Source organism: Panicum hallii, chromosome 5, assembly GCF_002211085.1.
Source record: "Panicum hallii strain FIL2 chromosome 5, PHallii_v3.1, whole genome shotgun sequence".
Taxonomy (NCBI): Eukaryota; Viridiplantae; Streptophyta; class Magnoliopsida; order Poales; family Poaceae; genus Panicum; species Panicum hallii.
Genome location: NC_038046.1, coordinates 8,874,630 through 8,889,873, shown reverse-complemented (window position 1 = coordinate 8,889,873; position 15,244 = coordinate 8,874,630). Strand labels below are relative to the sequence as shown.

The following is a 15,244-nucleotide window of genomic DNA, read 5'->3' as shown; positions in this document are numbered from 1 at the left end:
TCGGCGGTGGTGCGTGGCGTTGCCGGGTGGGCTGGTGGTCGTGGCCATGCCATTGCCAGGACGGCACGGTGGGTCGTGGTCTGCGTGGGTTGTTGTGGTGTGTGTGCACAGTGCACGCATCGCGTGTCTGGAGCGGTGGCCCGGGGCCAGACTGGATACTGGCAATTTAGCCATTTCTATTTTTTCTTTCTAGGCGCGTGCTCCGGAGTATTGTCTTTTGCGAATTACTCTCGGAGGAGAGTTTACACCATTTCCGGGCATTTGACGGCCGGGGTGTGCCTCTGCCATTTAACAGAGGACGCTGGCTCCTAGACTTTCTAATCTCGGGATACTTTGGAGCAGTAACCAGAACGTTAGATGTGAGGCTCACGGTTTAGGGTCTAGTATTTATACACATGCTAAATATTTTAAATCTTGGTTAGAATTTAGCCCACTCTATTCGCATTTCCATTTGGATGAGCTAGTGCTAAAATTTAACACCTTCATCCATTAGCACTTGGATCTAAGTAAAAACTATAAACTTTATTTGTAGAGTATTGTAGTTTTTTTTTTAATTTTGGGTTGGCAGCTCAATTCCCATAAGAATCAGGGAAATCACATGTCCCAAACAAGGAGCCACTAGGTTGCACACTTGCACTGTCTGCGAACGTTGACCGCGTCATTCACTGCAGTTTAGAATTCGGGATGTGCTACTTGGCTCGTCACCTGATCCTGATGGCCGATGCCATGCGTTCTGGGCGGTAAGTCACCAAACGGTAAAATATGGAGCTGCAACCACATTTTAAAATCGTTGCAAGGGTATCTTTCGTAGCACGAAGACCGACCCAGCGGTCGCGTGAAATAGAAAAAGAAAAAGGAATCGGCGACGTTTCGGCGCTCCATCTTGGCAGGCACAGAGAAATGTGCTCGAGTTTTCGGTAGCATCTTGACCGTGTTATTTTTTTGAAAAGAATCTCGACTGTATTTTATCATCAACAACGGCAACCCCCTGGAATCGTTTCCCAAAACAAACGCTTGCACAAGCACTCAAACGGAATCTGTTGTTTCCACGAAAGAAGAGAGTCCGAACAACTGCATGTGAAGCCTTCGCGAAAAATTATTCTAAACTTCACAGAAGTTGCCAGCACGACATATGCACAATTATCAATAAGACAGTAAATAAAAAAGAGATGATATCTGATAACTGTACACAGAACATTTATAGGGATTCATTTGCTTTTTCTTTTGCTTTTACATTTGTCGACGGCGTAACCGTAACGTAAAAAGCAAGGCAGCTGTAGCTTCTCTCAAGGATGGCTTCATTGATTGTAGGTATAAATGTAAATCAGGCCTTATGTTACACGTGGGTGGCCAAACTCGAAAATTTTCTGTAGTAGTCCATATTCGCAATTGAATTTCAAGGGCTAAAGTTTAGTCATATCATAGTATATTTAGAAACTAATTAGGAGGACTAAACATAAGCTAATTATAAAATTAATTGCAAAAGTCTAAGACTAATTTGCGAGATGAACCTATGAATTAATTAGGTTTAATAGTTCGTCGCGAATTAGCCTAGAGGTTATGCAATTAGTTTTATCATTAATTTACATTTAATACTCCTAATTAGCAACTAAACATCCGGTGTGATAGGACTAAAATTTAGCTATACCGAATCCAAACAAGGTCTAAATAGGTTATATTATTGTTTTGGGGTTCTGTTGGACGTACGGGCATTTACATGATTAGTTTGCAAAACTTTGAGCCGAGATCTGTCTAGTCTTTTACTCCAATTTCGCGCCTTCTGGTTAAAATTTTTCACATCGCACCAGCTGTAATTTTGACATGGAAAAGATTATCACTACTTTATTTATATTGTTTCTTTACCAAATTATTTGTTTTTATAAATATAAATAAACTTGGATCGAGCTTTGCAAAATTTCTTAAAATACAGTCACAATCCGGCATTAGCAAACTTTTGCCATTGAATTAATTCTCACAAACCGGTCATGCGATGAAGATTACGTACACATTTTTTTTTCTTACAATATAAGCCGGATACAGCTACTACTACTGAATTCGGGTGAAAGAGACTTTGGCACAGATGGATTAGCTTCAGACCCGTTTGAAGCGCGAAAAAATTTCTGCTGAATTCCTACGAAAATTAAGCTGCATTCGCATACATAAAGAAATGTATTGAAAATTAAGCCGCATGCTTTCCTGTCCACTCCCGAACACCCGCATGGGCCTCCACCATGCACATGCTCGCTCACTCCCAAGTCCCAACCAAACAATCATGATGGCCCATTGGCCCATGTTCTAAGCGAAGGTTACGCGCCGACGGGGTCTGAGGACATGGTCTCACCCGCGAGCCAGAATATTTGTTTTAGATAAAAGAATAGTTTAATATCCCGGCTTCGCAATGCCATATATCCAATCTTTATTATAAAAGTGACTACTACTCGTAGCCAACAAAGCAGAAATAAATGTAACCAGCTTATGAGCAAAGCCTATTAACTAAACCGCCACCCATTCTTCGCATACCGTAGTCTCCAAAGCTCGACAAGCTCCTGGTATAGTATCCTGCGCCCATAATCTAATTCAGTGAGTAGCCCTGAAAAAGATCTACAAGTAAGATTGTGTGTTTACTTTATCAAAAATAGAATCATTTCTGCTTAGCCATATGGACCAACAAACAACGCTTACTCCTGTTAGAATTAAGTTTTTTTTTCCTTCCACCTTACCCCTCTAACCAAGACCCAAATATATGAATAACATTATTAGGTTTCGGTAAGCTGAAGGTAGTATAAATTATTTTTCAAATCAATCTATCCATTTGGCATTCAAAGAAGAGATGTTGTATAATCTCATTGTTACTACAAAAGCAACGTTTCTTATTGCCATGCCAATTCCATCTAGCCAAGTTATCCTTAGTTAGAATAACACCTCAGTGGAGGAACCATAAAAAGATTTTAACCTTAAGGGAAAGTTTCATTAAGGGAGAGTTTTAGCTTCCATAAAAACTTGTTGATTGGGGGAACTTCTACATTGAGAATCGCTATGTACATTGATTGAACAGAGGAGATTTCATTTTTTAAAGACCATATGAACATGTCTAATTGATTAACTAAGTGGACACTTGCTATCCTAGTCACCAACTCATACCAATTTTTAAGATTATTTCTCCTTAGACCTCTCCTGAAAGAAACATCAAGTGGAGCTAAACCCATAAGCTTTTTTGCACCGTGGCATGCTTTCTAACCACCAAATTGTAAAGACGTGGGTATTGGATACTAAAGCTAGTGTTTTCTAGCCACTTATCCTCCCATAATCTAATTTATTCCCCATTTTAAAGTTTAAAAGTTACACAGCCAAGGAACTCTGCCTTGATGTTCATCAACCCTGACCAGAAAGGTGAATCTCCTAGCTTTTTATCTACTTGAGAAATTGTTTCGAAACCTAGAAATTTATTTTTAAGAATTTATTGCCAAATTCCATCCTCATTAATGAGCTTGAAAAGCCATTCACTTAAGAGGCATTTATTCTAAATTTCTAAATCTAACATTCCTAGTCCTCCTTAATCTTTTGGTCTACACAATATACTCTATTTTGTTGATATGTATTTTCTTTTATACCCGTCTCCTTGCCAAAAGAATCTAGGCATGAAGTAATCTAACTTCTTAAGGACTTCTTTTGAAATTTCGAAGAAGGAAATCATGTACATAGAGAGATTGCTTAGGACCCAGTTAATAAGAGTAAATCTGCCTCCATAGGAGAGCATCTTGCTTTTCCATGTGCTTAGTTTTCTTTTAAATCCTTCCTTTATAACATTCCAATCTTTATTGCGGATTCGGGTATGGTGTATTGGAATGCTAAGATAACGAAAAGCAGCCTCCCCAATAGGACATCCGAAGATATTCCTATATTCATGCTGGGCCTCTTTCGCTTCTCCATAGTAGTAAAGTTCACTTTTATGAAAGTTTATCTTTAAGACAAAAAGGTGCTCGAAAACCGTTAGTAGAAGCTTCACATTTTTAGCCTTCTCGAAATTATGCTCCATAAATAGAATTGTGTCATCTGCATGTTGAAGTCTGGATAGGCCATTACCAACTAAATGTGAAATTAAGCCTGAACATGATCATCAAGCCTCTATCCCTGGATATACAGACCCGACGAGACGTTAATAAACCAGCTGCCTAAAGAACAAAGTCTCCTCGATGGCCGAATGGCCCGGCCGGCAGAGTCTCACGACGAACAGACACACCGAAGGGTTGCATCAACCTTTACGAAGCTGGTGCTCGAAGCTTTCTTCTGGTCCAAAGAGAAGCTTTGGTAGTACACGAGCAGGCAGAGGGAGTATGCCTATGCCAGTAGGTGATAGAAAAAAACGCAGGTCATTTAACCTCTTCTTCATTCGTGTTTCAATTATCTAAAGAGCTTCATAACTCTTCAAATTCTCCAAGTGTATTGTATGATGTATATGTGTTGTTGTGTTCCATTTTGAGCATATGGACACTAACATGTGTTCTTATTCTACAACATATGTTAGAGTCAAAATGCTCAAGATGGAACATTCACACAGCACACTCGGAGAAGTTTGAAGAATTTTAAAGCGCTTTAGGAGGTAATTAAAACACGAACGAAGAAGAGGTTAATAAGCGACCTGCATTCTTGATCACCTGTACCAGGCGCCGCCTCGTTCGCGTGAACGACAGGTCCAATCCACCATTCCCCTTTCCCCGATGGCCCGGCCGGCACACAGTCTCACGACGAACGGACACGGCAGGGGTTGCATCAACCTTTACCCACCACAATCACTGCCGCTCGAAGAGAAAGCTTTGGTAGCACACAAGCAGGCGGCCAGGGGGAGGGAGTGGCAGTGTGGCACTGCTTCTGCTTGCTTTCACCGGGAAGGACGCAGCACAGCGAAAGGGCAGGCGGACAGGCGGGTGCAGCTGGAACCGGTCCGAGACACGGCACATCGCCGTCACGTCGGTCTTTCGAGCCTTTGCACGGGCGACAGCGAGAGAGGCCTCGTCGTGACATACGGCGCCGATCCAGTAGAAAAAAGAGGAGGGAGCGGCGTTTACGATGGAATGGAATGTGGGCTAGGGCGCCGTGCGATGCAAATGCATGCATGCGTGTTATCTTGTCGTGGCACGTAGGGTGATCTTTTGTTATACTTCCTCTCTTCCTAAGTAAGTGTCTCGGAAAGCGTATTTGTTAGTGACGGAGGGAGTACTGTGATAGCTTTCGGCGACCGATCTGTTGTCACTTTACCATGTGCATTCTTGTTTTTGCCACATCTTTCGTTTCTACCTTCAATAAAAATTTCCAGATGTGGTTGGTGCGAAATCTCATTTCAACGGTCAATGCTGTGCTAACATATGTTTGTGACTGAATAGAGCAAAATCAGCCAAGTCTACCATGGTCTTTTGATCTGTCCATAAGTTTGACCGTGGCTTTGCTGCACGGGGATACCGTAATCCATATATGCATCACGAAATGTGAATGCTCTCCATGAAACAGCAGCAACTAAAATGCTGGATAGTTTATGGGTTTTTATTGGCACATGCTACAGTTCCAATTTTTTAACGAGTGAGGGCATACCGGCAACTAACTTTTCTAGAAGGATCACTCTTGTCTCTGCAGCTCTGCTCGGTGACAGGGAAGAGTTTCAAAGAGATTCAGCATGGTTTTGCAAGTCCATCTCTTCTCCCATAAAAAAGTGGCCCATCTGTGCTCAGTGACAACAGTGTTCTGTACACGCACTGCATTCCTTTTTGCAGCTTAGTTGCCAATAAGACGTTTCAGCTACATCGATCTGCTGGAGTTAGCTGAAACCCAATCTACATTGACTTGCTTGTAGCTCGTGATCACGTTAGCATTTACCCCGGTATATAAGCTGCGTGCTTATAGAAAACTGCTGGGCATGCGTTAGAAATGTGCACGAGAGAATGCAGTCATGACCGTCAAGATGCAATCGATGGGATACCAGACAAGAGAAACGGAACGAGTAGATGGACAAGGATCTAGCTCACTGTAAGTTCACCATGGCCGTCCAACAGGTGCATCTTCGGAGGATCGGAAATGAACACCCTAGGCTAGCAACTCTGATGAGAGCTAGAGGTAGGGCTACGAGTGTTGTGGGACCAGCACTGTGCAGGAGGCCAGCAAATACAGAAGCTGAAAGTTTGGCAAAAAGATGGGTTAAAGGGCTCTTTCTAAAACAGAAACATGCATGGGAAAACCCCAGACAATAGATGCCCATGCCGCCATCAGATCGAAGAAAAAAAGGATAGATGTCCTCGTGGTATAGCAACTAAGCTTTAATTGAGGGGATTGTGGGAGCAAATGTACGTCCCAACCATTCGAGTTTGATGCCCTTTGACCTAAATTTCTACTCCAACCATCCTGATTTTGTAAAATATAAATAGCGCATGTATGTTAGGCTAATCACAATAGGGGGTTTCATGGCATTAATTATCATGACACATCAATATTTTTGATGATGTGGCACTGATTTAACGAGGGAAGAGAAGGAACCAGTTTTATCCCCACGACACTCTGCTAACTCGTTTCCAAGATGTTGGAAATGGCGTGAAACGATCACTGTGACCGCCGCCCTTGTTTCATGGAGGATCTCGTGCACCACTAGATCAACTAGCATTTAATTACACTGGTTAGGTTTGAAAACAGTGGAATGAAACTCTCCATTGAGGCATAGTGTTTCATTTATCCCCCAAGTTGATATGACATTCTTGGAAATAGGGATATGAAATCTACCATTGTGATTAGTCTTAGTGTTATCTCGTGTTAGAAAATTTCAAAGAAGCATGAAAGCTTCTTCCAACACCAGCAGAACCAATGCATCCCAAGTCCCAAGAAGAAGAGAGTTGATGTGATTTATCAATAATGAGGAGCAATAATGCTATCCAATACTGTACCTAATCAGACTGTCATGACGGCACCAAACATTCATGCAGGAGATTACCTGATAATTAGTGGCACCCACAAGGAAATTAACGTCATTTTCACTTCCTCCCTCCCCTCTCTTGAGAAGCCACTGCCAACCTGTTAAACCAACCTTTTGCACTGCGACCATTAGCTTTTCACTAGGCGCCCTTAGTATTCGAGTACATTGGGGTCTTGGGGATGAAAAGGTCAAAAGGCCGATGGAAAGTCACAACACCAAAGTTGCAACAAAAAGCAGTGCTCAAGTAGTAGTATCGCCATCAATGGCATGGTTGGGAGTGGACATGCCATCATGCTATTCACCATTCCCGTAATTTCATACATCAGGAGATGGCAAAAGCAGGGCAAAAACGACCTGGCTTTTATGTGACAAGTTTGTACACTGGGTGGGTATTATGGCTCAGTCGAAATAATTTGGTTTCAGGCAACGTAAAAGTCCATTCTCCTATGTAGGTATCGTTCAAAGCTAGTGTTCCATTGGATTAGCCAATTGGGAAAAGAAAGCGGTTAAAGATTAATATAGAATAGATGCAGCCGATGCCATGCTTCGTCGTCATCAATACAAATTTGAACTGAAACATTTTTGTAGTATCCTTCAAGACAGTCCACTGTTGCGGTGAAACAGCATAAGATGCTTTGTTACAGTTACAGAAAACTTGATAAAAAAACAAAGCATCTCCCCAAGGCGGTTGAGCGACCCGACGTGATTTGATCCATCAGCGACTCCAAATCCCCAAGGGAATCGATCATCGCGCAATAACACAAAAGCAAAGACAGCCATGGAACAAGGCTTTTTTGTCTCTTTCAAACTATTTAGGGTTACATCAAACTTTTTTTCAGTTCCCGTAGGTAAACACACACACGCGGCCTTTCCGCCGGCCTCGCCGGGGCCGTAACTCCACGCACGGAGCCAGCAGCGAGCAGCCAGCCAAGTGGCCAACGGGACGTGGAAAAGCAGCGATCGATTGGTCTCGGGCACGGGGAAATGACGCTGCCGCCCGGACCGGGCACGGCCACATCACGTCGCGTCCGTCGCCCGTCATACTCGTTACACGCGTACGACGACCAAACACCAAGAGATGACGAGGGGGGGGGGGGGGTGACAAGTGACAACATCATGGCCATGGTTTTCCGGTACGGAGTGTGTTTTACAGGAGCGGGGACGGGGAGGCACACACAGAGCAAGGCGGCTGGCGACTCATGATGAGCAGTCATCGGGCAGGCGGTGCGGCGGATCCCTAGGCGACGCAGCCGAACCCCAGGCAGCCCATCCACGCGCTCCTCCTCCTCGTCACCCTCTTCTGCACAGGATTAAGAAATAGCACGAGACTCTTACACTAGGTTCCAATGCTCTCAAAAAAGAACGGTAGGGAGTAGCAGCTTCTGGTAGACTGGTAGTACAATGTATTGAACCAATGATGCGGTTAGCACTGATTCTGACTAAAAACGGCATGCTTTCAGTGTATGTATGAGTTATGAAGTTCTTCAAAAATGCATCAGTGTATGAGTGGGGAGGCAGGGATTTACCCTGGGGTCATGGCAGAGCATGTCGGGCGGGATCTGGTAGAGGTCCTGGTCCACGGCCTTGACGGCCACCCGGCACGCCTTGTACGCAGGGGAGGCGTGGGCCCCGGCGTCGGCCACCCGGCTCTGCTTCCCCTGCTTCTTCACGGAGCCCTGCTCGCCCAGCCCCACCACCACCGGCTGCCGCTGCTTCTCGTCCTCCGCCTCCAGGGTGGCGCTGTCACTCCACTTCACCGCCTGCTAATGCATCAACAGTGCAATGTTACCCAGCTTGAAAACATTGGACACAGGTGATGGTTTTTGAACAAAACGTCACGATGGATGTTGAAAATTGTGTGTACTGGTGGCAGTACTTCGATTAGCTTTGCAGACAGATTGAGCGTGTCATGTTGCAAGGGGTAAGCTTTTGTACTAGTAGATAAACTTAGCTGGATTGGATCATGACAGTAATCATTTGAACAAGTGCTAGTTAACCAATGATTAGTGAGAGACTGTGCACCTGAAGACGAACTTCTGTAGGCTAATGCTCTACCACAGAAACTATATCTCCCTCGAAAAGAAGAGAAGAAAGGTAAAGAAAGCAGAGTATGCAGCATCAGGCGTTCTCAGCATTCACCTTCTTGGGTGGCTTGGGCGAGGGCGGTATCGCGATGACCAGCCCGGCCTGCATGGCGGAGTCGAAGTACTGGGTGACCGGCCAGTCGCCGGCGCCGCCGTAGTCGTAGTTCCACTCCCCGAACGCCGGCACGCGCTGCCGCCTCGCCCGCACCTTCTGCATTCGCAACACAAAAGAGAACGCATCAGCCTCACACGACCCAGCAAGCAGATCAAGATGAGATATCACAGCAGAGGTCTAAAAGGCATCGCTGGCTGGTCGCTGGACGGAGCGGCGAGGAGGGGTCCTCTTGCTATGCCTACCTTCATGGCCACCGAGCTCCGAGCGTAGGAGGAGTCGAACGAAGCAGGAGAGATCAGCTGCGCTGGGGGTCAGGGGAAGGTGACGGCCGAGACATACGTATTTATAGAGAGCGGGGGCCTTGGGAGCGAGAGGCCGAGAGTGGAGTGGGAATGTTTCTTCCGTGCCTTTCCGTCGCACGCGAGGATGGGGGTTAGGTGGTTACAGGGATGGGCGCGGGTCGTGCAGCGGGCGTGCCATGGAATGGAAGGCGGCAGCAGCTGCGTGGCCGGGCCCCCTTTTCATGGAGGAGTAGGGCTGTAGGAGTAGGAGTAGACTAGTAGTAGGAAGAGGAGTGGAAGTCAACAGCGGCAGCTGTGCGTCCTGCGGTGCTGAGCGGCGGGCGCGCTGTGCCGGCCGGTCCGGACGTCCGGTCATTATGTGGGAGGAGTGAGAGCGAGCGAGGCGACTGTGGCGTGCGCAGCGGCTGCGGCGGAGTGCTGACCGCAGCGCGCGCCAAGCGTGGCGTAGGTAGGATCAGGCAGTGTGAGGTCTTGTTGGATGGAGACGAAAGGGCGGGGGCCACAGGGTCCGGGGGCGGGCGAGCGAGCTCTGGCCGTGTCCTGGGCTCTGCGCAGATGTTTCGGACCGGTCGAAAGAACGTAGCATGATTGGCGCCGGTCGGGATCGGGACGAAGCACTGGAGCAGGGGGCATGGGTGAACACGGGCACGGCAGGGTATGCCTGTTTCGGCCGCCGTACCTGCCCGCTCGCTAGCTGCTCGCCGCTCGTCCCCCCGCGGCCCGTGCCAGGGCCACGGCCACAGCCGGTCCTCGTCTCGCGTCCAGCGTCCTTGCCCCCACCACAGCCTAGGCGCCGTGCCGCCGAGCTCGAGTGCCGCGCCGTGACATCATGGGCTCCCTGCCGCCGCCGCCGCCGAGCCCTCGATGCTCGCCCGCCGGTGCACCGCGCGCCGTGCGCGGCAGCTGTGGTCGTCACTCGTCACTCGTCAGCACTCGCCCGTAGCCCCGCAGCCGCAGGTCCTGCAAGGCTGCAAGCCGCATTGGCGAGCCCCGTCAGTCCGTCACCCCCGCCCGCCGTGCGCCGCCGCAGCCGGATCGGAGAAGGCTATGGGTTGGATTTGGAGGAGGGTGGACCGTGGACGGGTCGTTGCCTCGTTGAGGCTTCGCCGCTACGGGCTGCAGCTGCGGCCTGTGGGCGGAGGTGCGTGAGCTGCAACCATGATTTTGAATCGTTCCGATCCGTAGCATCAAGAGTTGAAGACCAACAAAGATCCACCCAGAGCCCGTGTGAAAATGAGGGAATCGACGACGTTTCCGCCCTCCGTTTTGGCAGGACGAAATGTAGAGTTTTCTTTTTTTGACATCAAATGTAGAGTTTTCGATTGCATCATCAGCAACAAGCAACTCTTCACCGTTCAGGAATCTATCCCAAAAGAAAGGCTTGCACAAGCAGTCAACAAAATCTGTTGTATCCACGAAAGCGGAATCCAAACAACTGCACGTGAAGCCTTCGCGAAAATTATTCTAAACTCAACTGGAGTTGCAAGTATCACATATGCACAATTGTCCGTAAGAGGGTACAGAAAATGAGATGATATGGGAGAACTGTACACAGGACATCTACAAGGATTATTTTTTTTCCTTTTGCTTTGACACCCGTCGACAGTGTAACAATAAAAAAGCGCAAATGTAACTTGTCTCGAGCATCGTTTCAGTGATTGATGAGATTATAACTGTAAGAGAGTAACCTCCAATCTGCAAGGGTGATATGCAGTTTATCCACTGCACATTCCCACTGATGAGCATTTCGCCAATGGTTGTATTGCCATCTGCACTTGTACCAGATACCTCAATAATTCACATCTCAGTGTGTGGTGAATCAGAATGGTTCCAAAAACAACTTTAGATACATGAAGGCACTGCACAGACACAGATTAAGTTTAGTATGCAGGACAATTTGATGATACATGAATTTCATTTAAGTGATACCTTGCCCTTCAGCTACTTGTGTCGCCATCGTTGTCGTTTTCATCTCCAGAAGCTTCATAACGTGGTTGGTCATACTTCTCACGGAGTTGTTTGATAGGGATGAAGTCCCCAGCCGTGTCCTCACCATAGAATAGAAATTCAATGTAGGGGTGATCAAACCTTCCCTGCAGTAATAAATGAAGGATAACCGCATTACTTCAGCTCAGCAGGTAAACGAGTTGAATAACCGAGCATATGGTATGAGATGAGGAACACATCCTCACTTTCTCTGATTCTTCAGCTGCTGAAAGATTTTCTTCTGCCACTGAAATTAAAAAGTGAAAACCATATATCACCATGCCATAAGTTAACTTTTTTCTTAAATAGGTAAAGGTATCTTAGATAATGGTTTGGATATCATGCATCCTGGTTTAACTCTCATACGCCATTTGGCTCATTAACGAAAGGTCACTTACAGAAAGAAACATGAAATTGCCAAAATAACAATGACAGTATCTAAAAAGGTCAAATTCAAATGCATCTATTAAAACCAATATCAACTGAGAAGAAAAGAAATATACCATATGCAACAAGTAGTTCTGGATCAACGTATACATCAACCAGGACCTGAAATATTCAACAATAAATCACGTAGCATGTCAAAGACTTCAAAAGACCAGATGCCCCCATCAGCATTCGGGGCATTGTAGCATACCAAAGAATGGTCCCAAAAGGAGGATGTGGGCCAGGAGAAGAAAAATGCATTTCACATTTGTTGATATTGCTATATTAATTCATATGATAATATTGCTATACTAATACGTATGACATTGCAATATTAATTATAGTTGATGATAAATAAGTCAGAGAAAGGGAACAATGAGTACTACAGACATGAAACATGAATGTATGCAGATGTGTACAATCATAGGTTTCAGAAGCCGCATGCATAAGCCCATTCAAGAATTACAGAACTATGATCAGGCCAACTGAATAGCTATGCTTAGCCTTTGCCAGGATAGTCATATATAACATGCTACCATTACGTTAATCTAGTGCAGCTCTCTAGCTTACTGTAAACTTGACAAAAATAGCATTGCACTATAGTTTGCAGATACTACGAGAAGAAAGTACTGAGACCTGTGAACTGTAGCTACAGACAAAATCAGAAGCGGCATCTACCTGATAAAATGGCTGATTTGGACCTTTAGACAACTTCTCCACATTTGCGGTCTCCATCCATGACTTGGATTCACAGCATACAGGATCCATGCCACATATCACCCCTCTATATCCTTCAACAGGAGTACAGGATGAAACAAAATTAAGGAAGATGAATTGAAACCAACTGCTGAACTACAAAATTAAGCGCCACAGCAAATAAGGATGAATAAAGCCATAGATAAGCTTTGTCAATTTATTGGAAAAATATTATAAATGAAATAGACCTACTAACAAAGCTGATATAAATATCTACATAAATATATATTTTCGCTTTCAGTGGTTCTGGTTCAATCCTGTATAAATGTTTATTTGCTATTTTCAATAGATCTGGTGCAACCTCGAACTGAAAAAATAGGTATTATGAGCATAAACAAGCCTCTCAAAGTTACTGACAATTTTGAGCAGTCTTCTATTGTTCCAAAAGAGGAAACAATTTAATTTTTTTTTTGACTGTCCTTATTGCTTGCCAGAAATTTTGAAAAAAATGCTACATTTATCCACTGAGACTATGTGTAGCAAAAGGTGAAGTATATTTAGATGTATGGAAGTACTCACCATGTACCTTGTGACGTACTTTCTGCCCTAGTCGAAATGCATATTTCACATTTTGATAAGCAAGAGCTTTAGCAGATACTGCAAGAGATTCGGCCTATGTGACATTGAAGTTCAAGTGTAAGGTATTGAACATTATAGTCACTGAAAACACAACAATCACAGAACTGATGCACCTCAGGTTTGGTATACCTCAAGTTTGGCGATTTCATCACGCAAACCAGCTGCCAAAGCATAGTTCTCACTGTCAATAGCTTTCTGCAAGTCTGCACTGCAACAAAAGGAAAAGATGAAGTTACATTCCAAATGGAGGCTGTCCTATAACCACTTTTCCCCTTCTCAGATTTGTTCTAAGGTATAGGTTAAATAACAAAGTAGAATACCAGAACACATGAATTCTTAATGGAAAAGATATGTAAGTGAGAACATTTGCAAGTGCCTCCAATCTTAATATTATGGAGAAATTGAAATGTTAACATACCGTACACGTAAAAGATCCAGAGATTTGTCCTGAGCTTCAGTCTTTGATGAACCTCTTCTAGCTTCACGTTGCCTAATTATTTCCGTTTCAATCTAAAAAGGCAGATTTTTTTTAGCAACGTTGCATCCTATGTATTTGCTTATGTTGAACTTCAAGTAAAGTTGTTATCTTACCTCAGTGAGTTTTTCCCTCAATTGTTTTGCCACATCAAATTGTTCTATATTCAATGCATACTGGTGAAAAAGAAAACAATCAATAGTGAGATTGGACTTGCAAACTTGATGTATCAAGTATTAGTTGATCACAGTAGTATAGTGTAATGACAGTAGATTCAGTTCTCTGTAAATTGATTGTGAGCTAGACAATAGATTGTAAAATAATAGACATATGACAAAAGGTAGCAGCTTCTGTTCACAGTATATTTAGAAAGTATAGGCCAATAAGCTACTACTCACTTGTATCCGGGTCTGTAAATCCATCTGGAAGTAGAAGATCAAGATATCTTCATTAGCAGATTCACTGCGCTCCAGCCTTGCATCACTGCTACGCCCCTCTCCTCCAAACAACCATCTCGCATTAGTTCTTACTGTAGCATTCATTCTTCTGCCATTGGTGTTTTTGTGTAGTTTATGCATGTGCCAGTGGCATGAGTAAGCTCCATGGGTTACTGCATTATTAATCTCATATGGCAGCCTCAGACTGTTCCTTGCAACACAAGCCCTTCTGCAATTTGCTCCATGGGGTGAGGCAACTGAACCGCATATAGAGATGCCCTGCATTGTATGTGCTTGGAACTTGGAACGCTTCAATCACCACAATTTGGGCAACTCGATCCCTGCTCAATGGAGTTCACAGGTGGTTGATGGCATCTCCAACTCCGGCAAAGCACAAACTGAAATTATAACATCAACAAAGTAACTTAGACTGAAGCACGTTACACTTGCAGCAAAGAGCTTAAATACTATTTCTAGCCTGTGTCTCTAGATTTTGGTCAATATGTTCACAGTCACAGGCAATCAAGTCTGTCTCAATGCCCATTCGTGCACGGGAGTTGGGACGCCCCGCCGCACAAGACACAGCGCGGGCGCGCGAGAAAGGCGGAGGCTGAAATGGGGCTGGGGCATGGGGTGACTTGATCAGCCCCGCCGGCGCCAATCCGCCAACGTTCGGTGGACGGCGCCACAGCGGAGCGCGAGCGGCGTCCGGTAGCGAGGGGCCAGCACCGGCACCACGCCGCTGCCATCCGCGGTCCCCGCTCGGCGCCGGTGCTGGCGGGGACCGCGCATGGCAGGGGAGCGGTGCTCTACAGCGGCGAGCAGGTCTAGATTTTGTACGAAAACCGTAATCTGGTGACTCTGGAATCCGAGGTCCGCCATTGGTGGGAGGGATAGCTCACTTACCGGATGCGACGACGGCGAAACGGGGAAGGAAAGGGAGGTGAGGTCTGAGGTGGCGGAGTGCATGCGCTGCTGTTCGTTGGTTAGGGCGAAGCCGCGGAGGCGGACTCTGCTGCTGCTACGGTAGTTGTGGATAGAGATGAACGGAGCCTCCTCGCCTCACCTGCAGCACCAGCCCCGCTCCGGAAAGGCGGAAACTGAAAGCTTCCCTGGACTCCTGAGTCCATAC

The 15,244-nt window shown here is 45.6% G+C and overlaps 2 protein-coding genes across 3 annotated transcripts; both read right to left on the bottom strand.

Moving 5' to 3' along the window:
* Positions 1-8,050: 8,050 nt before the first annotated feature.
* Positions 8,051-9,544, bottom strand: LOC112895247. Of its 2 annotated transcripts, none has more exons than XM_025963187.1 (4): positions 9,394-9,544; positions 9,092-9,247; positions 8,479-8,712; positions 8,051-8,252 (listed from the first exon to the last, which is right to left on the bottom strand). In XM_025963187.1, exons 1-4 carry the CDS (start codon positions 9,397-9,399, stop codon positions 8,190-8,192), a joined length of 459 nt encoding a protein of 152 aa, XP_025818972.1. In that variant the 5' UTR covers positions 9,400-9,544; the 3' UTR covers positions 8,051-8,189. The 2 variants fall into 2 exon arrangements, with proteins under 2 accessions (XP_025818972.1, XP_025818973.1); XM_025963188.1 differs by having other exon boundaries at positions 9,092-9,244; positions 9,394-9,467.
* A 1,345-nt stretch (positions 9,545-10,889) lies between these two features.
* Positions 10,890-15,233, bottom strand: LOC112892983 (clp protease adapter protein ClpF, chloroplastic). Its single transcript, XM_025960106.1, has 11 exons — positions 15,019-15,233; positions 14,074-14,510; positions 13,792-13,851; positions 13,619-13,710; positions 13,330-13,408; positions 13,141-13,234; positions 12,544-12,656; positions 11,943-11,988; positions 11,646-11,686; positions 11,383-11,546; positions 10,890-11,312 (listed from the first exon to the last, which is right to left on the bottom strand). The coding sequence occupies exons 2-10, from the start codon at positions 14,395-14,397 to the stop codon at positions 11,391-11,393; spliced, it is 1,005 nt and encodes a 334-aa protein (XP_025815891.1). The 5' UTR covers positions 14,398-14,510; positions 15,019-15,233; the 3' UTR covers positions 10,890-11,312; positions 11,383-11,390.
* Between the last annotated feature and the right edge of the window lie 11 nt (positions 15,234-15,244).